The sequence below is a fragment of the Cydia amplana genome, chromosome Z (assembly GCF_948474715.1).
Source record: "Cydia amplana chromosome Z, ilCydAmpl1.1, whole genome shotgun sequence".
NCBI lineage: Eukaryota > Metazoa > Arthropoda > Insecta > Lepidoptera > Tortricidae > Cydia > Cydia amplana.
The window spans coordinates 38995534-39018627 of record NC_086096.1 but is presented as its reverse complement, the minus strand read 5'-3'; the positions used below and the strand labels follow the sequence as shown (position 1 = coordinate 39018627).

General features: G+C 41.2%; 1 protein-coding gene across 1 annotated transcript in view; it reads right to left on the bottom strand.

Annotated features, from left to right (window-relative positions):
- Window positions 1-23094, bottom strand: part of LOC134661543 (protein crumbs) — a 136827-nt gene that overhangs the window by 46315 nt on the left and 67418 nt on the right. The window contains exons 4-24 of the mRNA XM_063517675.1: window positions 21938-22121; window positions 20763-20862; window positions 16317-16468; window positions 15363-15482; window positions 14644-14772; window positions 14312-14457; window positions 13653-13830; window positions 13193-13264; window positions 11465-11593; window positions 11210-11316; window positions 10621-10809; window positions 9037-9418; window positions 6151-6258; window positions 5540-5662; window positions 3958-4106; window positions 2686-2881; window positions 2259-2448; window positions 1880-2059; window positions 1438-1544; window positions 918-1036; window positions 52-294 (exon numbers count right to left, since the gene is read on the bottom strand). Of these exons, the coding sequence (XP_063373745.1) occupies window positions 52-294; window positions 918-1036; window positions 1438-1544; window positions 1880-2059; window positions 2259-2448; window positions 2686-2881; window positions 3958-4106; window positions 5540-5662; window positions 6151-6258; window positions 9037-9418; window positions 10621-10809; window positions 11210-11316; window positions 11465-11593; window positions 13193-13264; window positions 13653-13830; window positions 14312-14457; window positions 14644-14772; window positions 15363-15482; window positions 16317-16468; window positions 20763-20862; window positions 21938-22121 (3303 nt within the window). The remainder of the gene's footprint in view (window positions 1-51; window positions 295-917; window positions 1037-1437; window positions 1545-1879; window positions 2060-2258; window positions 2449-2685; window positions 2882-3957; window positions 4107-5539; window positions 5663-6150; window positions 6259-9036; window positions 9419-10620; window positions 10810-11209; window positions 11317-11464; window positions 11594-13192; window positions 13265-13652; window positions 13831-14311; window positions 14458-14643; window positions 14773-15362; window positions 15483-16316; window positions 16469-20762; window positions 20863-21937; window positions 22122-23094) is intronic.

Sequence of the window (23094 nt, the reverse complement as noted above, 5' to 3'; positions counted from 1 at the left end):
GCTATGATCTAGAAAGGTAACGTGCACCAGATACAAGCCGCAAACACCAACCTTCTGCCAGTTGCTGTCATTCAGGTTGGAGCCAATAAACACCCCCTCCCACTTGTTGAGCAGCGAGGAGTGGAGGTTCAGCCTCCCGTTGGACAGCTCCAGGAAGAAGTAGGTGAGCCCCCGGCCCATGGCCAGCAGCCCGTTGCCCAGGGTGGTCTTGAAGCGGAACGAGATGTCGTAGCCCTCCTCGCGGGTCGTGTTGATTTCGGCGTAGCTGCGCTTTTCCAGGGACATGGTTGTGATCTAGAAAAAAAGAGGCATTAATACATTATTAGGGTGACTGCTATTAGTTACTGGCCCCTACATGGTGTTCTTTCCTAACAAATCAGAAAGAAACATGCCAATTGAAACCTTACTGTTAAGAGCGGCTAATTACTATGCAGTGGCCTATAGCAGATACCCTATATCAATTTGATTGAAGCAAATTGCATTAGTAACTTAAAGTACTATTTTTTATATTTGGGGAGTTCTGTTGATTCGTTATGGATCTTGTTTTTCTTTTATTTAATATGTAAGGGATTATCTCCATTACCTTACGTTACAGTTACAAAGAAGTTAAAAGAATACTATACGACGCAGAGTACCGCGTCAATCCGAGACCAAATCCTAAAAACGGCGTCTCGAAGAATATAGGCCACACCGCTACTTATGTCTATCTGTTCCTCTCTTTCTCTTTCGACCTATCTCTTCCTTTCCTTAATCCTGGCTATCCACAGGACCCACGACCTCCGGCTTGGATAGCTACAGGTGTAGCTAGCTATTTTCACGGAAACGTACGAGCGTGTCTTGCTATTTCAGTCAGTCTCGGTACAAAAGTACTGAGGTTGATTGAAGCAGCATGACAAGCACGCACGTCAGTGCAGTACCTTCTCGCAGGTGCGCCCGTGATGGCCCGGCGTGCAGCTGCAGTTGAAGCGGTGTTCAGTTTCGTGTCGCAGCCACGGTAGGCAGGTTCCATTGTTACGGCACGGCTGTTGGCGGCAGCCTGCGCGGAAACAGAGTAGATTAGCGAAATGTATACACTATGAATCGAATAAAGGATGACTCACTTTAAACCGGGCCGTGTCCGGGCCGGAGCTTCCGGCGCTTACTTTTCTATGACAGATGACAGGTGATCACGTGATGCTTTACATAGAAAACTAAGCCCCGGAAGCTCCGGCCCGGACACGGAATAAAAAAATAGACTTTACGTCATAAACTAAAATGGTAGAAATTTGTGCCAGTCGGGTCTATGGCAGTCAAGACTATTTGTGAGTTTGTTGTGATAATGACCCAACAAAGTATTTAATTATTATTTTTTAAGCTTATGAAGCTTGTCGCGAGGTCTACAGCTCACAGACCCACTAGTTATCTTTTTCGTGTCATCATCTTCTGTATTGTTCTTACCTTCTAGAATGACTGAGCAGTTGCGTCCGCCCCAGCCGGGGTCGCAGGCGCAGTAGTAGGTCGCCCGTCCGTCGTAGCAGCGCCCGTGGATGCCGCAAGGGTCGTATCTGCCAGGAAATATAAATATTAAATACCATATTTTGTCCTTCATTTCTGATTTTTTTGTTGCTTTAATGCAATGGGGTTGGCAACTGTAAAGGTTTGCATAGATGGCGTCATCATAGCTGGCATTAATAAAACAAAAAAATACACAATTCTAGGGATTGACAGGGCAAGCTATGATGGCGCCATCTGCTAAATACTTCGACCGGCCAACCCCATTGGTCTTTTAGAAACAGTTGATTGTCACAAATAACTGTTATTGAGATTATTAAACACAAAAATAAGATTATATTATAAGCGATCGCGACCTGTGATAGTTGTAATATAAAGCGTGTCTCACATGTTGCACTCGTTGATGTCGACCTCGCAGTGCTCGCCCTCGTACCCGGGCAGGCACTCGCACGTGTACCCGCCCACCCCGTCCACGCACTTGCCGTGCCGGCACGGGCTCGCCGCGCACTCGTCGATGTTCACCTCGCAGCGGGACCCCGTCGTGCCGAACACGCATATGCATTCGTAGCTGTAACGTTATGTGTTAGTTGAAGGGAGATTTTTGTCTTTTTTCTAAGACTATTTCAAAATTTAATTAAACCCGTGTACCCGGATACCCGTGTTCCCACCCGTGAGCGTTTTCAGGAGAGAAGTCTGCTGATAAAGACTGCTATTACCGGTACACATATCCCGTCGACACCCGTGTATCTGAGTACACGTGTACTTACCCGTGAGCGTTTTCAGGGGAGAATGGCCTGTAGAACACATCCGGTAGCACCATATGCGGTTGCGGGCCCAGTTGTACGGGGGGCCCGTCTGCCGGCTGGTAAAGGCTGGTGTTGCTGTGCTCCACGCATATGCCGTCGTACTTGCACGGATTGCTTGCGCATTCTTGGATGTCCACGTCACAGTTTTTGCCTGCGATATATAAAAATAGTAATATTAGAGTACATTTTTTGACTGTATATGGCTCTGTGAATACACGGTACGGTAGAAAAATGGTCGATGTTGACATGTAACCCGTGTACCCACCAGTGTACCCCTGGTGGTATTGATTCTTGTACGGTTGGGAGGCGCACTTGTCGATGTTGACCGCGCAGCATGTCTTGCAGCGATAGTAGGTGTGTGTGTTGTGACTGAGGGTTATATACGCACCCGTGTACCCCTGGTGGCACTCGCAGCGGTAGTCTGAGACCAGGTCGCGGCAGGTGGCGCCGTTCTCGCACGGCTGCGAGGCGCACTCGTCGATGTTGACCGCGCAGTGGACGCCCGCGTAGCCCGTGTTGCTGCAGTCGCAGGTGTATGTGTTTAGGCCGTCGATGCAGCGCCCGCCGTGCTCACACGGTTGGGACTGGAAAGAGGTATATGTCTTAACATCGAATTTTCATTACATTGAAAGGGATATACAGCGTGTTATTTTAAATCAGAATTTATGGATTATACAATAATATAATGGCATAGTTTAAGAACTTGTAACTCAAATAAAAATTATATAGTATGCCAAAGGACTCTCGTTTTAAACATAGACAGAGAGAATCATACTACTTTTGTCTTACACTTAGTACTAGCACCCAAAAGAAAAGGATGAGTATTTTTTTTTTGTTCCTATTCCCTGACAAATTGGTAGGACCAACTATATTAACAATTTATAAAAAAAAAATAGCAAAATTAAAAATACGTTTTAATAAATTTAATAACAACTAGACCGAAGTCGTAAGTAGTAAACACTTTTACACGAAACAAGGATAGCTAACAGCAGATATACATTTAAAAGTACAAAGGCAAACAAGGAAAAGTCTACAACTCAACTCAACCTTCGCAGTTGCCATGTCCAGTGCAAGGGAACGACTAACTTCATAGTCATGTTATCCTCCTAAGGCCCAAGGTCCTACGACTCCTACCTATAGTACCTATTCAGTTCGATGCAATTTAAACCATGTTCAATTGGAACAGAGTCGCTTTTGATTTGTTTCGTTCAATTTTCAAACAACGCAAAATCAACTCTATTTGTGTAACGGAATGTCAATAACGTATGCCAATGAATTGTCAAGGAATGTCAAAGTATGTCAAAATGCAAGGAGTGGTGCCGAAGCACCAACAAAAGATAGCAAATATAAGACGAGAGTTTACTGCAATGTTATAAATTACAATGAATACAAAACGTTGATCTTATTATTAATTACGGCTAGGTTGAGTGGGAGATTGCGATGCGTGTGCAAGATGACGCTCTACTTTTTGGACAAAGTGCAGATGCATCGTTTGCACGGAGATGTTGTTTTGGGTCAGATCAAAGTGCACATGCATAGCTGCAGAAAATGTACAATTGTAATTGTCGCTAATTGTACAATTTGGATGTTTCGTTTGTATGGCTGGGCCTTAGGAGGTTGCCGACGCCAACATAGCCGGTGTTCTTACACCAATACTTACTTCGCAGTCATCAATGTTGACGTCGCAAGTCGGGCCGGTGAGGCCGTCCTGGCACACGCACGAGTAGCTGGCCACGCCGTCCACGCAAGTGGAGCCTTCTGCGCAAGGCGAAGACTCGCACTCGTTGATGTCTATTGAGCAGTCTTTGCCTACAGCGAAAAAAAAAAAGAAAATTTAGCGCAAGAAAATTTACGTAACTTACTTAAACTTATTGAAGCGGACATTAGCCGTTAATGACATTAAGTATTGAAGATGGTTCGAAAACTTTACGGAAACGAGCGTTGTCCCTATCTTTACTTTATGGACAATATTGGCGTTATTCATAAACGTTTGCCAAATCTAACAAATCGTTGATGATACTTTGTCCCGATCCGTCATTTTGACATGAATTATAATATAATATTTGTTCGAAAGAGTTGCTATACCCAGTTAGAGTTACATTATTACCACTCATTAATTATGATACCAATTTGAAATACAATTACCGTCTGGCGCCATCATAACTACCTATAATGCAATAAAAATATTTTCCAAGAAAATTACCGATACATATCTACTTAAATGGCACCCGCAGCAATCAGCGATTGAATAGTTGCATGCCAACCTTAAAAGCAACGGCGCTTGTAACAACAATTCACGACTGATCATCGGTGGGCCTTATGTCTTGGCATTAAGGTTTACAAATTAATAATGTGGACGATGTTAAATCTAATGTTCGTTCGCTTATATAATAAAAGGGCTTAAGAGACAATTGGAGTTATCATTCAAGGTATTGTAAGTTTTCCTCTGTAATTAGGTACTCGTATCGCGTATTAACGATTCGATTTCGCAATTTCACGTGATGTCAGCTCGGATTTAGGTATTATAACAGAGGCGGTCGCGGCGCATTACACGTAGGGTCATTTTTGAGAACCAGTCAGATTTCTATAGTTACACTAGTTCGTAGTTTGTTCGCTCTTGCAGGTGCACTCGAAATTGTTCTACAGATCGTGACAGTGCGTTTTTACACGGCGCAGATGCATAATATATCAGCGAGATGCAAACCTCAAAATTGATACACACGGTTAAGTCCCGTTTTCGTAAATAATGTCATGTAAAACTCGTGAAGATTTAAATCAGTGGAGTGCCTACTAGTTAATATATTGCTCGCAGCTTTCACCAGCGTAACCTGTGCAACATTTTCGTAAAATACAGAAGTACAGGTATTATTAGAAGTGATTACCCTTGTACCCCGCCTTGCACGTGCACTCGAAGTTGTTCTCCAGATCGAGACACACGCCCCCGTTTTTACTACTACTTACGTCTACTCATTCATAGCTTCCTCGCAGCTTTCACCAGTTTAACCTGTGCAACACTGTTCGTAAAACACGGCTGAAGGACAGGTATTATTAGAAGTGATTACCTTTGTACCCCTCCTTGCACGTGCACTCGAAGTTGTTCTCCAGATCGAGACACACGCCCCCGTTTTTACTACTACTTACGTCTACTCATTCATAGCTTCCTCGCAGCTTTCACCAGTTTAACCTGTGCAACACTGTTCGTAAAACACGGCTGAAGGACAGGTATTATTAGAAGTGATTACCTTTGTACCCCTCCTTGCACGTGCACTCGAAGTTGTTCTCCAGATCGAGACACACGCCCCCGTTTTTACACGGCGCGGATAGGCACTCATTAATATCTTGCTCGCAGCTTTCACCTGTGTACCCTGTGGACGATATGCATTATTTTTACTGATGTTACTTGCCAATTTAAGTTTTACACCACAGTTTAATTTCAAAATTGGTATTTTTACCATCGCGATATAGCTACAGTCGTGATACACCATCGATACAGAGGCACACTAAAAGAGGCACTCAGCAACCTGAAAACACTGCCAGGTTTCATGGAGGAGCTGGGGTGGTTAGAGTAGCGCCACCTCGTTTCACGCAAAATAGGCGCAATGGTTGTCGATTTGCGGAAAATGCCCAGAAGCACTAACTAACTAACTAACACCATCGATACCATATAGTCGCGATGTAGAAATTATTAATTCGCATCGCGTTAGTAGCAATGCGCGTTTGTATCGCTAAGACAGCTTTGCTTCCGTTGCGCGTTCACGAAACGCGCTACTGAATTGATCCGAAAATTCGCCATACTACAATACAACTATAGATAATTATTATTTTGTTGAAATCTGAATGAAGCACAGCTCACCTGGCCTGCAGTAGCACTGGTAGGAACCAGGCGAGTTGACGCACACCCCGTTGTTGCATATCTTCGGCTTGACCGCGCACTCGTCGATGTCCACATCGCAGAACTTGCCTGCACAACAAAAACCATACGTATTTGGTATACGCGCGACATGTTTCGGAGAGCCTAGGTCTCCTTTCTCAAGCGCTAGCGCAACTGACTAAAATCACGTGAGTTTAAACCGTAAATTAGTTTAATGTCATAGTTGTCAATTGTTCTGTTCAATGTAACGACTATGTGTCAATCAACTTTATTATTGACATTATTATTATTATTTTATTATTAGTGTTCCGTACAAAACTTTGTTTTTTAAGTTAAATTTAGTTTGTAGTTAGTTGTAAGTGTATGGACTCAAGGTCTGAAATAAATGATTTTTATTTTTTTTATTTTTTATTTTATTATTTCTACTGGATGTCGTGTCAATAGAAATTACTGAAAAACGCGATCCCCGCTGTTGATAAATAAATGATTTATGATTTATTGATTTCTGACGTATTTGTAACATAATTAAGTGCCAGTTTGAAACAATACGGCCATAACAAAGTCCCCCGCCGCGTCTGCCTGTCTGTATGTTCGCGATAAACTCTAAAATTACTGAACGGATTTTCATGCGCTTTTTCGCCTATGAACAGAGTGATTCTTGAGGAAAGTTTAGGTGTATAATTATTAACCCGTGAAAGTCCGGGTCGGGTCGCTAGTATTAATATAATATATATTTAAATATTGAAATATGCACCTACTTACATACATACTCACTAAAAATAAAAAATATGAATTTTACAATTGTGATCGCGAAGTTACCCGCATGTGTACCAGTTTAGTAGAGATATCAAACAGTTCCAAGAACATTTCGTGAAAAATAACTTTTGTAACAGAAAAAAATACCAAATTCATCAAAGTTTTTTTGAAAATGTAGTAGATAGTTATTTTCAAAAACGAATAAAACATACTAACAAGTTATACAATATTTTTTGCTTTAACATATTGTGAGTCTAGTCTGGGTGAGTTTTTTTTATTATGACTAACCCATATAAAAGTTTTTTTAATCCACTTCATTTCTAAATACGCTAACAACTCTACTTCATTATTTAGAATAGAATAGAAGAAATTTATTCAGAAAACGCTTAAATTTAGGAATTACATGAGACAACAGAACTAATTTATTATTAAGCGTCACTGAAAAGGTCTCCACTCAGCGTAATGTCAAGATACCATCTAAGGATCTCGACGCTTGATTATATATTACACATATTTGAATAAATTGGCGAGTAAAACACAATCATAAGTGGTTATATAAAAACATAACTCTCCTTTCGTCATTCAGGTAAAAGACAATAGCTCGTTATCTCATACATGATCACGACTACACGCAACAAAAATATCGAATCTTAGTTGTTTACAAATTAGAACCTAACTTTTAGTAAAAGAAGACTCATTATTTTATAGTAAATTTGTTTTTAATTACCTTCAAAATATATTAAAAATAATAACACAACCTTAAAACTGACCATTTGAATCATTTAACGCAACATATATAGAACAAAACTGTATAAACCCAATTGTTATAGAACTAACTCAGAATTAGTCACATTTTAAACACAGCTGGTTTGCACAAGTGTACGTCATACTTGTACCACACGCGCGAGTAAATAAAAAAAACAATAGACACGGTGTGTAACGATCGGTGCGGTACACGATTCGATTAAATATCGATTATGAATCAGCTGACCGGTTAGGTTGCTGGCGACCGGTTTAGTCGCATCACTAGTGACGCACCTGATATGGTCACGGCGGTCGAATAGCATACAAAAGGGCTAAGTTGCGCGTTTAAAATAACAAAAGGAACCAGTTAGAAATAGTTAATGACTAGAATTTTTGATGATGGATACTTCAAGTTCTACCTCGACTTCAAATCTTTTAACGTACTTCGATGCAAACTGTGGATATGGACATTTTGGAAAATGTTATTAAATAATTTAATGTATATATTAACCATAGCTATGCATGCTACGAAGGGGTCGTTAGACTTTTTTCGATTTTTTGATACGAGTAATTACAAGAATACGGAGCGAAAAACAAATCCACACAAATTATAAAAATGATTGTAACTCCTATAATAATTAAAAATTCGAATGAATGAGCATTGAGCTGTGGTTGATATAATTACCTATGTACAGTCGGCCAAAAATGTGGTCTACCAGTACCACCTTACGGTTGAGGTTAGTTTGAACGTCATGAGACAACAAGGTCGATTTGACATGAATGTCAGTGACAATTGTCAACCTTAGCGATCGTTAGATCTCGCAGAAACTTTTGTCAAAACTGGTAGACCACTTTCTTGGCCCACTGTACATGAAATTGTGTCAAAATAATTTCAATAATTTTAAAATCCAGAGAGGAAAATGAGGACTAAGTTTGTTTGAAAAGGCGATTTGCGCGGCGGTCCACTTTCGACTTAAGTTAGTAAAGGAAACTGCAGTGAATTGGTGTCATGTATAAAATGATCAATAGCTCTAGAGACACCTTGCCACTGGCAAATTGTTTTGTTTACATTTCTAATTCAGCCCACTTTACAGATCACGAGTTCATATAATTGCATATGTAAGTAGTTGTTATTAATAATATGCTGGCATTGCTAGTTGCACACAAGGTCATGACGATTTTTATGTAGGATATAATATTGTATATCATTGCCTTTCTATCGTTGTCCCATTTGCTTATTTCAGTTACTATTGGTGCTGGCGCCGCACTGGCACACGAAGCCGCCGTTGTCCAATGGCATGCAGGTACCGTTGTTGCACGGGTGAGGGGCGCACGCTGATTGGTCCACTAGTGTGATGCGACACTCACCATTGGTGCCGGCGCCGCACTGGCACACGAAGCCGCCGCTGTCCAATGGCATGCAGGTACCGTTGTTGCACGGGTGAGGGGCGCACGCTGATTGGTCCACTAGTGTGATGCGACACTCACCATTGGTGCCGGCGCCGCACTGGCACACGAAGCCGCCGCTGTCCAATGGCATGCAGGTACCGTTGTTGCACGGGTGAGGGGCGCACGCTGATTGGTCCACTAGTGTGATGCGACACTCACCATTGGTGCCGGCGCCGCACTGGCACACGAAGCCGCCGCCGTCCAATGGCATGCAGGTACCGTTGTTGCACGGGTGAGGGGCGCACGCTGATTGGTCCACTGGTGTGATACAACGCCACGTATCATTTTGCTCGACGCATTCCTGTGAAAGAATATTACAATGAGATTGTGAAAGATTATTGTTCAATGAGGTTATCCTCATCGAGTAAATTTATGCATTGATTAGACACATTTTTGAACCACAAAACTATTGACCGCCATTGTTATTATAGGACTTTTTTTATCACACGGTTAATTTTGACAGCTTACGCCATAACACTTATACAATATAGTTGGCATTTAACGGGTCAGTGGATGATATTTCAAAATCGCAGTATCAACTTTAGCACATAGACAAACGGACAAACATGAATAAATATGGGGAGTTGATGAAATCTAAATTGTACCAGGCTATTGAGTAAAAGCGATAGAATAAATACTGGGCTGTGGGCGACGATATATGATGACTTGTGACGATTGTACAGAATGTTCTTTAGTCGCTAGGCGCGACTACAGAACAAGCGAGAGACGTGCACGTGCTAACGAGGTCCCGCACACGCAAGCGACAAGCTTATGTTCAATAAGGAGTGTAACAAAGATAAATCGTATACGAAAACGAATAGTAAATAAAACAGATTAACGGGGTTGGCCGGTCGTAGTATTTAGCAGATGGCGCCATCATAGCTTGCACAAGATTTTTATTTTTAATGCCCTGGATGCCAGCCCTTTAAGCCAAATCTCATTGAAAAACGGGCAAGCTATGGTGGCGTCGTCTATGCAAACCTTTGACAGTTGCCAACCCCATTCGTAAACAATCAAATAAATATATTATGTTATGCTCCTTGTTACATACAACATTACAGTTATAGCTGCACATAACTAGATCCTACAACACGTCATACCTGTATAAAGACTCCCTGTAGTGGGAAGAAAACAGACTTACTTCAGTATTGTCAACATTTTTCTTAATACTTAACTAACCGTAAATAAATTATTAGCTTGCACGTTATAATGATCTCTATAGAAATTATTTTTAGCAACTCTTTAACTAAACTACGAGTATGATGCACCAAAACTGCTACAATATATATTTACGATATTTGCTTATACGTTATCGTTTACTCTCTCCAACTCTCGCCTTTACATGGCGACCCTGCCAATCTCCCTCTCCAGAGTCGTGCTCAGACACGTACCCGACGCGGCACGTGCACGTCCCGTCCTCGCAGACGCCGCCGTGCACGTGGGGGAGCACGTATCGGACACGTCACTAGCACAACGCCATCTACTGTCAAATTGGGCAACTACCTGTTGGTGCGGACAGCCCGCCGCCCTGCAGTCGGCCAGCTCGCACGCCGCGCCCTCGTACCCCACGTGGCACGTGCACGCCCCGTCCTCGCAGACGCCGCCGTTCAGGCACGGGGGCGAGCACGTGTCGGGCACGTCGCAGCGCACGCCCGACCAGCCCTGCAGGCAGGAGCAGCGGAAGCCCATCGGCTGGGCAACAAATGTGTCATGATTACAAAAGCTACTAATTAAAATTATCACGAGTCAAGCGCTCAAAAGCATGACACACAATTTGTATTACACAAAACAAACTTGATGTAACGTTAAACATTAAAGCCTTTATTAAATTTAATAAACGATTAAACTGCCAGCTATCGTAAAATGTGCCTACTTAAGGGGCCCACTGTTGTTCGGAACTGTCAACTTTTTGTTCTAACTGACAGACCGATACCGTCCAGCAGGCTGTTAATCAGTGGGCCCCTTTAAACTTAAGTGAGGTTGTAATTGTGATATAGTTTTCATATATCAAAACTGTTGGACCACAATTCCCAGTGGGAAGCAAAATAGGCACATAAGTAACTGAGACATCGTATAAGTATTTGAGTCTCACCGTGTCCTGGCACGTATCTGCGTGAGCGCAGGGTTGCGCCGAACACCGCTCCGGGGCCGCCTTCAGGTCCGAGAGGGCCTTCGCAGCGGCCAACTCGCAATAGGCCCCTGCGTCCGAACGGCACACACACAAAGTTAACGTGAAACATATATTACAAAAGAGTACGAATGTAGACATAATACACAGTTAAGCGAGTAGCTGAATTTCAGTCACTGAATCCAAGGGCCCAGGAAGTAAAAAAATATATTTACATACCTTTGTATCCAGGTGCGCAGGTGCAGTTGAAATGGTCGGTGCCGAGGCTGCAGGTGGCGCCGTTTTGGCACACCCCTGACTCGCAGGCGAGCTCGAGGGTCGTGCAGTTAGGTGACAACCCTGGGGCACCTGTACGAAGTACTTCATTTTTGTAGTTTATTTTATCACACTTAAAATATAGTCTGGTAAGCTAAAGTCCGTCAACCAAATCTTGTCAGTAGTAAAAGGCGGCAAATTTGAAAAATCGCGGGTTAGCAACACTGTGTTCGAATAATTCCAAAATGCGTGTCATCTGTGTTTTATCTGTGGAATGTGGATCGTGAACGACAGCCGTCACCTTATTTGTTTTCATTTGGTTTTCATTCTGAATCGTTTCTGTTTCAAGAGATATTTCTGCTGTCACCATTAAATACCAATACATTAAATAAGAATAAGCAAAGCTAAGGGGCCTACAATGTACAATCATGCTCGTTGATGGTAAACATTACTAAAAATTGAGGTTATGACAAGTACACACTGGAAGAACTCTTTCGAACTTTTAAGATTATGTTCAGTTTTTTTGTTTTAGGGTTAAAAGGCATAAATAAAATTAAAACGTATGCCTAAATCTATCCAACAAGACCATAAATTGTGTCCTGGAAACCGTCCATAGGCCCACATGTCTAATATTTTCAGCAATCAGTTGTGACTATTTACAAAGATGCAATAGAATACTACAGAGTATTATGCTTGGTTGAAGTGATCCGGTAACATTGGTAACTTCATTATATTTTTTCAATTAATGACCTGAATTATAGTGTAAGCTAAAGTGACCCTTATCTTATTTACCTTTAAATTAAATAAACACCCAAATATCAGTTGTTTTATTTTTAATATGTAATCCTATTGTACAATATATACCAATCAAAAAAATTACACAGGTATGTCATATTCATCCAGAAGAGTACACTAATTTACATTAACAAGTGGCATATTATATTGTAAATAACAAATATATGCACTATCTAATTATCTGCATTTTGATATGATTTTATTTTAGTAAACTTAGAAGACATAGAAAGGGAACAAAGAGAATATAAGCACTACGATAGGGAGTTGTTTTTGATATCTTCAAATTTGTTCATCATTCTGATTAACATTGTTTTAACATCGCTTTTAAATTGTCCGTCCGTTTCAAATTTTTTCAATAAACCGCGAGTGACAATTTGAATTGACGTACGCAGGGCGCGCTCAGCGGAAAAAAAATCTTTTGGTTCGATGTACATTGCTGCTTTTCTCAGCGCAATACTGCTCTTTGAGTGTTGCCCTACTTTAGTTTGCTTTACATTGCTACTGACAAGATTTGGTTGACGGACTATAGCTTTGTCACTTTGTCAGTCGAAAAAGGCGCTTTATTTGAAAAATGTAGGTCCGTAGGAAAAATCCCCAAAACAAATCTTGAATTTTCTACTGACAAGTTATTGACTTCACTTGCAAGTTGATTTTAGCCTTATCATTGTTAATGAAATAGGGTCCTTTCGGGTTTCACCTGATGAAGTGTTTCTCTTGATGATGTGAGGAAGATCTGATGAAGTGAGGGTAGCCTCGTGGGTCCCGGCGTACTTATACAAGTACAAATTCAATTTGCGTTTTGAACTCTTAGATAGAAGTAAAGAAAGTTCCAAATTCAAAAGCGTATCAATTGGCCCGGGTCTTACGAGGATAGGCAAAGAGGTACATTCAACTTACCGTAGTATCCTAAGTCGCAAACGCACATCACTTGCTTCTGTATCATTACACCGGTAACCATCGCCGGCACACCTGTGAAGCAACAACGTATAACTAAAAGTATCAAAACCGTAGTCGGTGTTCACATTGGATGCGGAGCGCACGCCGCACCTACATCGCAGTGATAGACTCGTGCTGTCCAATGTGATTTTTAAAGGACATATTCAATTTTTGTAATTATTTACCCTATATATGGACTTTATGTTCGAAATAAAAATATTTCATTTCATTCATATTTGATTTCAATTCATTTCATTTTTAACCGACGAAAAAAACGGAGGAGGTTCTCAAGTCGACACGTATATATTTTTTTTTTATTTATGACCACGCATAATTATTTTTAGCAATTTATGAATAAAAAGCCTGATAGGTTAAGACTGTTGAGGACAGTCCGGGTACCCGGGTACCCGGGTCTACGCACCGGTCTCCTTGCAGTGCGAGCGCGGCGGACACGTGACATCGCAGCTGGCCGGTATCGGGGTGGCGCAGAGCGGCGGCGCCCAGCCGCGGCGGCACTTGCAGTGGAAGTCCACAGGGCCGTCCTCGATGCACTCGCCGCCGGCGCCGCAAGGGTTGGACGTGCAGGGCGACGGGGTCATCTGGGGGTTAGAATTAGATATCAAATGGTCTTAGATTAGTGGGATTATATATTATAAAAAATGTCAAAGAGGTAATCTCATTCAAATGTATTTTGTTATACACCACGTTAAGTTACGACTGAGCATACAGTGCGACTGATAGTAAATCCTGGGGTACTCGCGTTGCCGACCGTTGAACATGTACTGCACCTCATTTTTGGGAATCCGATACTTGCATCCTTTACTTATAAGTGTAACATAGACCAAATTGTAGCATATCTGACAATAGTTGGACAATAGTCTCACTGCAACCACCCACGTACGCTGTGACACCACTCGTCCGTGTACCCCGGCTGACATATGTCTGTATCACTACACCCGTGTAACGTACCCTGTGGCAGCGCTCGCCCGTGTACTCCGGCTGGCAGACGCACACGAGTCGCACGTGTACACAACCCATTTTGGCTGCACATGTCTGTATCACTACACCCGTGTAACGTACCCTGTGGCAGCGCTCGCCCGTGTACCCCGGCTGGCACACGCACACGAATCCGCCGTACGTGTCGTAACACAGCCCATTGTGGCCGCATATATCCCGCTCCTCGAGACACTCGTTAACGTTGGACTCGCAGCGGGGCCCTGTGTAACCTGCAACAGGAATGATGTTTTGAAATAGACCAAAGTTTATATCACACATAATTTGAGTCGTCTTCCGTCGCAAATTTCGCGCCGCGCGCCTTATCTTTTGGTTTCTTCTAGGTTCCTGGCTGGCAGTGAAATAATATGTATATAATTATATAGCAATATGTATTATATGTATATAAGTATACGTACCGGTACCGGCGCAGTCGCAGGTGAAGTTGTTGACCGCGTCGACGCACCGGCCTCCGTTGAGGCAGGCCACGCTGGCGCCCGAGGAGGCGCACTCGTCCACATCGGTTTCGCAGTTCCGGCCGGTGTATCCTGTGACGCGTGTCATATTAGAAGCATTAAGAAGCATGTAAAATTGACAATCATTGTATAGATACACGCATGTTTTTCTAAAAGTATAGTGAAAGACCCAAGTGTAGCTATCTTTTTTTTAAGTGACGCAAGGCTGCGCCAAAATGTAAGGAAGAAATCATGAAAAACCAGTCTTTCGTTAACAATAAATAAAACATGTTAAAATTGAACATTTTTAAATTAAAATATTTTTACAAAAATGTTACAAAGTACACTTGTGGATTACAAACTTTCATTAATCGTCTTGTTAAAGTGTTTAACCTCGTAAGTACCAAGCCAAGCTTGAGCTTATAAATTTGGATTTTAATTTAGTTCTGTAAGAGTTCAAAACTCGAATTTAATTTGTACTTGTACAGGTACATGCTGTTGCTAAGCGGGTGAGGTGTTCAAAATTAATCAAAATGATCTTGACGCGACTTAATTGTCAAGGTAATTTTGAACACCTCGCCCGCTTAGCAACTTCTGCTGCTGACAGTACGCGGGAACTGACGAGGATAATGAAATTAATGGAAACAATCAATCAATCATTTGTGAAGCGAGTGTTCAGTTACCAGGGGGGCAGGAGCAGACGTAGGTGTCGGCGGTGGGCGGCACGCTGCAGCTGCCGTTGTTGCGGCACGGGCCGGCCACGCACAGCGGGTCCTCCGACACCTCCAACTCGCAGTGCACTCCTGGTCACACAACAAGGCGTATTAGCACTGAATCATCATCATACCTCGCAACCGAGCTAGCAAATCTGTAGCAGTTGTACGTCAAGGTTATCACAACTACGCATAAACTAAAGTACAAAAAATATTTTTTCTTTGTTTTCAAACACACCAATATTTTCAAGCAATGAAAATTCCATTTTAATATTTGAAATATATGCGAAAAAAAACTGATTTTATAAAGAAAATAACAGATAAATTGAAACGCATCTAATATTGACATTGACCTGTTAATTTATATTATTTGACAGTAAATTAAACCGGGTTATATCGGAAGAGGATCAACAAGGTTCTCGATCAATTTTATTAATCTTATAATAAAGTTAAAGCAAAATGGTTCATCATAATCGCCAACCCTGACACAAAACTGTCATATGCTACGGTTTTGCTAGCTCCGTTGCGGGGTATGATCATCATCTACGTCTCACTTGGAGAGTCTGAGGTGGCCCTACCCCTACCCCTAGGCGGAGACGTCGTGTGGCCACGTTACTTGTCATCGGCCGCCATACTTCCCATACCACTCGTCGAGTGTGTGGCCGCGTAGTTACAATGGGGTTGGCCGGTCGAAGTATTTAGCAGATGGCGCCATCTTAGCTTGCCTTGTCAATCCCTAGAATTGTGTCAAATATTTGTTTTTTAATGCCATGGATGCCAGCCCTCTAAGCCAAATCTCATAGAGAAAGGGGCAAGCTATGATGGCGCCATCTATGCAAACCTTTGACAGTTGCCAATCCCATTGACACAGACACTAAGTAGGCAAGGTGTCCTACAGTTGATACGCCGGGCTGAGACACTCACCGTGGTACCTTGGGTCGCACACGCACTGGTAGTCGCCGCGCGCGTCCTCGACGCACCGGCCCGCGTGCTGGCAGGGGCCCGAGGCGCAGGGGTCCCCCGTGTCCACCTCGCAGTTCTTGCCGGTGTACCGCGCTGAGCAGATACACTCGTAACTGGGGACACCAGGAACATTTGTAAGCTTTTATTTAAATTATTAACGCATTTATTTACGTTCCAAACCGATTTAAATGTCACAGTCGCCATTTTGTTTTTTTTAGGACACAAACGCACTTTATAATTACCTAAAAATATTTCGGGACATTAAAATAAAAATCAGATAGATTAAAAAATAACCGGATATAGGTTTCATGCGGTCGATTAAAAGTAATGATACTCACTAATACAAGTTAATTTGAGTCAGCCTTAGCTAACTTTGCTCAGTCTTTTAATAGAACAAAGTGAGGGGGTGTCGTTATAAATATAAACGTGATATTTTCATAGAAATTTTACATGAATCATGACATTGCTCATTTTGTCGTTGCAAATGCCACGCAGAGTTAGTTTGGTCCGATTCTATACAAAATGAGAATTTATCAAGTCACTCCATTATCCGATAGGTACGTAGGGTGCTATAGTTATTGGCCATAGAGAAATATAGTAAGAATAGAGTGCCCACTCCATACATCGGTTTTGGTGCCAAAAAGACTATTATTTTCGTAGTCCACATCTAGCATCGAATAGGGGAATTATCATTACCGCTACTTGATACTAGATGTCTAGTGAGTCGCGACTCACAAAATTTGTATTAATCAACATCCGGTTATATTATTAGCTGAAAATTGTTGTGCATTAGACTTTTGGGTCGATGCAACATCTATTGTCAAGTAGCAGTACTGATAATTCCGCTACTCGATGCTAGATGTCGACTATGAAAACAATAGTCTTTTTGATACCAAAACTGATGTATGGAGTGAGCACTTTATGTATTTTTTTCTCTATGCCACTACATAGTAATTGGCCACTCTTAGCATTACTATGTAGTGGCCAACAACTATAGCAGTCACTCTATTCCGATATCAAGACATGTTTGTCTGTGTTAATAGTGTCCATATAGACAGGTCTGACAGGTACAGTATCAGCGGAAACGGCACTTGAGCGGCACTCGTAAAATAATGAGCAATACCAGAAATAACTCTCAACGGCAGTGGGCATACAATACGAGTATGTACAACAATGAAAACTAATAGGTCGTTCAAATAGAAGGACAAATCGCTTGCAGGCAGTTATGTGTAGGCGCGTCGAAGGATTACAGCTTTTTCAGTTCATATCATCCGTTCCAATATCGGATGTCGGATACGACGCCAAAGAAAAAAAAAGGCCTTTTATATTTATTGACCGAGCGTTAGCGAAGGTCTCCGTTTCAGGAAGAATGAGAATGCTTTCGTATGTCCGGATGTCGGATTCTCGTTCAATAGTTAGATCAAATATTTCTATCGAGTGATTCTTGAGGAAGGTTTTGGTGTATAATTTGTTGAGGTTTTGTCTAATAAACCCGTGCGAAGCCGGGGCGGGTCGCTAGTATGAAATATATTATAAAGGGCCACTCAAGTATTTTAAGTCGAAGATAAACGGATTTAGATGAAATTCGGTACACATAAATATAGTTTATAACTATACTAAAAAAATAACTTCAACAAGGATGTCATATTATCCCTCTTATATGCGCGAGCAAGTCTAGAAAATGATATGTTTAAAGTCGATGTCTTAGTAAAACATAAATAATTCTTTTTTTACATAAAATATATATTCAGTGGTACTTACTAAACTAATTAATAACTTAGTAAATAGTTTATAGAAAAGGATATAGCAACATTTCGCAACGCTAAAACATAGCATATTTTAATAATGCTGCAGATTATTGTACGTTCAAACAAATGCCATTTTAATTCGCAAAGCATATCGCATTACTCGTAACTTTTCAGACAATGAGACAATTTCATACAATATTAATGAAGAATAGCCAAAAGCAATCGATCATAATGAATTGATAATAAAATATAAAAGCTCGATCTCGAAGTTTTGAAGAACTTCCTTTATTCCGTCTGAATAGAGAAATATAAGTAAAGAAAGAGTGGTAAATCCATACATCAGTTTTTTAACCAAAACGCGAGTTATTTCGTAGTCGCCATCTAGCGTCAAGTAGCGAACATTACCAGTACTACTAGTTGGCAATAGATGTCGCGGCAAACAAAAACTCTAATGCTCGACAATTTTTAGCTAGATGTCGACTACGAAATAACTCGCCTTTTGGTAAAAAAACTGATGTATGGAGTTGCCACTCTTTCGTTAGTTATACAGTGAAACCTGGATAATTGCAATCTCAAGGGACCGGCAATTTTTTGTCAATTAACAAGGTTTTTCAATTAAGCAGGTCGTGCCAATTAACGAGGTTCAAAAAATCGTTGTGTCAATTATAGAGGTTCTCATTAATAGAGGTTGCGTTCTGACAAATTGCTTTTATGGAGGTGCAAATAACAATTGAAAGAAGATTTACAAGCTTACATTCTGGGTTTCTGGTCTATATATTATGTAACTTGCACTTTTACACTACATTAATTACTATGTACTTTATTTTCTTATAATCATTTGGGTTTAAAAAAACCCTTGAATTGTAGAAGAAAGTTTAATTGGAATGTATAAAGCATACTATGTTTTTGATTTAATCAAAACTATTTCACCTACTACACTCTGTGATAGATAGCCAATAAATAAATTGACTTCCGGATGAAGATTTAAAATAAAATTATCATTGCTATTAAAATATTGTTTCTGCTCTCTACAAGTCTACATTCTTTCAATTTCAATTACAGAGGTAATAAGTAAGACTTGTTTCAATAATAGAGGTAATGAGAAGAGCTAAAATAACGGATTTTTTTAGCACAGTGTCAATTATAGAGGTCTTAGTTGAAATGTGGTCAATTACAGAGGCAAAACTATGAAAAGCAATTAAATCTAAATTGCAATTATAGAGGTTCCAAAATTTCAATTATAGAGGCCTTTTGGTCTCAAGGGACCGGGACCGGGCCTTTGGTTGCAATTATTGAGGTTTCGCATTTATCCAGGTGTCAATTAACCAGGTTTCACTGTACTTGGTCAAACAGATCTTGACAGTAGAAAAAGGCGGCAAATTTGAAAAATGTAGGCGCGAAGGGATATCGTCCCATAGAAAATTTGAATTTCGCGCCTTTTTCTACTGACAAGATTTGTTTGACCATCTACATATATATTTCTCTATGATCTGAACAGCTGAAAAATATGTATGTAGCAGCCATATTTTTCGATGAAGGGCAACAGAGGTAAATGCAACTTTGATGTTACTGCGTCAACTTGAGGTATTATTACAACGTAAATGACAAGAGGATACAGTTATAAATAAAACGTATCATAGAGGAGCATTAGAGGGCGTTAGGACAAATCGTATTCGAGAATAACGTAATAGAAGTTAACCCGGCTGACCTTATATCCTCTAGCCCACACATGAAAACTTGCCAAGAACAAAGCAATTATGATTTGCGAAAATTAAAATTAGAATGAAATGAGAGACTTTTTAAAGGCCTCTGGGCGGCTAAAGTTTAGATAAGAGATAGAAGGCATATACAGTACATATTCGTGACAATCACAAAACATGTACGAACATGTACGGACAACAAAAGCAGAGAAACAGATCACTAAGCGTGCATACGTAAGTAATGCATCACGAAATCGACCAAGCTCAGCAATGCTATGAAACCAGCGCTGGTCTTCCGTAGGGCCCATTCGGTGATGCCACGACAAATAACATATAAAGGTACATTAAAACATTACAAACAAATGTTTACGAAAGAAAAAAAACAACGGACTGCACTCAGGGAGTGCCGGCAGAAGTGAAAACTCAATCACTATTGCAAAATGTCTGCAGCATTATGTATAATTGAGGTTAACGCCATCTAGCGTTATTTCGTCGCATTACTTGAAACCCCTAAGCACATCACTGTTAGTACTCGAGTTATATTAATCTGTCAGCTCCCACGGCTCATATATGAGCCAGAACGCTTATGGTGACGTCATATCGTGGGATTCGACAGGTTAATACCAGTTAGAGGGAAACTCACTAGATGGCATTTAAATCAATAAAGAAAAACTCAATGAATGACATTGAAGAAACAGTTTTTCGATCAGGTCACGTGTCCGTCTTACGTCTTACGGTCACGTGACACCTGTTACGAGTTTAAAAAAAATTCCCCATCACAAAAAGTGTACAGCGCCGCTAAAGAAGTTTTCACTTCAAAAAATATAGGGAGGTACAAAGACACATGGAGAAAAACAACCAAAACATTTCCCCGAACGCGACCATATCATCAATCAACGTTTGCTTACTGCAGCTAGCGCCAGTTCATGTATGTATCATATATCCACCATATATCTTACTTGTCAAGCCTGGATATACAGGTCCCGTGCCGCATGCAGGGCTCGTTGTAGCAGCGGTCCCGGGGCAGATGCTGTTGCACGTCTTCTTGTCGCACGGTGCCTGCGACAAAATATACACCATATGTTAATATAGGGGCAAGTAACGCTTTGAACGTGCACGCTGGTCGCTGACGCCGACATAAGTGCGTAACAAAGAAACATCTCGAAACAAGAACCAGATGACGGGGGCGGCCAACAGCCCAACACCCAATCTAACGCCTCGACGATTCAGATATTTTTGAGCACCTCGGCCGCTTCGATATATCAAATATAGGATGGCGACTGTAACTTCCAATATATTTACTGTAAATATATAAATATAGTTAATAGAAACGCGGCCAGCATATGAAAATGGATTTCCAGTTAGCAGGTACCTATTATATTAATATGTATTTAATTAAAATGCAGCAACCTTTCAAAGCACCCTGTTCTACATTTCAGGTACACGGAGCTTTTAATACATTTTAAATTGTCACTAAGGAACAAGCTTTTGAGGAATAATGAATTTGGTTCAGAAAGTGACGCTCCGGTACTTTTATATAAGCGCAGTCTATGGCTGCGCGGAGGCGGTAGGTAGCGTTTCTAAATAATTTGTGTGAGATACTTAGGCCCCCGCGGATTGGTTCCCACATGCGCCTAAACGATATCTTGCATTACAAACATTACGGCACCAATATGGATACTTGGATAGTATCACCGCTGCGTCGCTTTTTTAGATCATATTTATACGGTTGCCAAAAAATATGAATAGCAATCTTGACGGACTTCTCTAGTAACTTAATCGATTCGAAACCTGAATAAAACACTTTCGCACCATTGAAAAAATCATGAAAATAGGTCTAAAACGTACATTTACATTTTTTTTAATCTTTTGGACAAATGCTATTATAACATGAAAATTGCTTTCAATGATTTTTAATGTTATTTTTGATCTAACTCATCGTCGCATCAATTACTTTTATATTTGGTGAAAATAACGAAAAATTACAATTCAATAACAATGATATCCGCGAACCCGGGCACGCACGGCCGTCCGCTCGGTGCTCAGCGAGCTGTGTTTGGAGAAGGACCTGAACTCATTGTACCTTAGTTTTCGACGATCATGTAACAACTAACAATGGCATGTAGGTACTCACAGTTGTTGGTAAGGGGGCACTCCCCAAACTCCACGTTCCTCAGCTGGGCGCTGGCGTGGAACTCGAGCTGCGGCCCCTCGTGTATGCAGCCGACGAACACGTTGCCGACCAGCACCTCGGCGCCGTCCGCCTGCAGGTTGCCGGGGGACAGCAGCGACGGGTTCAGCGTGCGATTGGATATCACCTGGAAGGAACATAGCTGTTGAGAGGCGCACGCTAAATTGTACTTCTTATATTGAACTAGCGACCCGACCCGGCTTCGCACGGGTTAACAAATTATACATAAACCTTCCTCTTGAATCACTCTATTTAAAAAAACCGCATCAAAATCCGTTGCGTAGTTTTAAAGATCTAAGCATACATAGGGACAGACAGACAGCGGGAAGCGACTTTGTTTAAGAGGAAGATAGAGTGAATTAAGAGGGAGGTTTATGTATAATTTGTAAACCCGTGCGCAGCCGGGGCGGGTCGCTAGTAATTTGAATATAAAATTGCTAGGCTCACTTGCACTAATCCAGGGTAGTAACTCGGAGTTAACCGTTAACACCGGGTTAAATTGTACTGGTAACTCCGGGTTTAACCGGTTAACCCGAGTTAGTGGCTAACCCTGGATGGCGCAAGTGGCCCCTAGTGATATAGCCGAGGATCTGACAAGCACATTTTAAACACAAGTATATTTTCAGACTTATTGAAATAAAAGGTAAAATAAGAGCGATACTAAAAAATAAACGCCTCCAATCAGAACGTCCGTCCGATCCGATAGCTCTTAACCTACTGAGCTCCGGAAACTCAGAATTTCTCTTTATTTACTTTCCATTCCTCTTTTTGTTTTACACGCCTTCGGGAATTAGATATTAATAGAATCGCGGGTTTGTAAAATAATATTTCCGTTTTAATTTAACGCCTTCGGGAGGCTAATAGCGACCTCTACCTAAATCTTAAAGGTGGCAAGTTCGAGTCTTGCCGTAGGCGTTGGATTTTTCCATTGCGCCTGTTATATAAAAAAAAATGTTATTTTCTGTTGGCTCCATAGTAAAAGTTTTTCAATATGAAATATGACCTGTATATTCAACCCTCAGAGTATGGTGGTCTCACACACAATGTCCTGTTCAAGAAACCTGAAGGAACTACGAATGCTGCCTACGAAACAGGAGGTC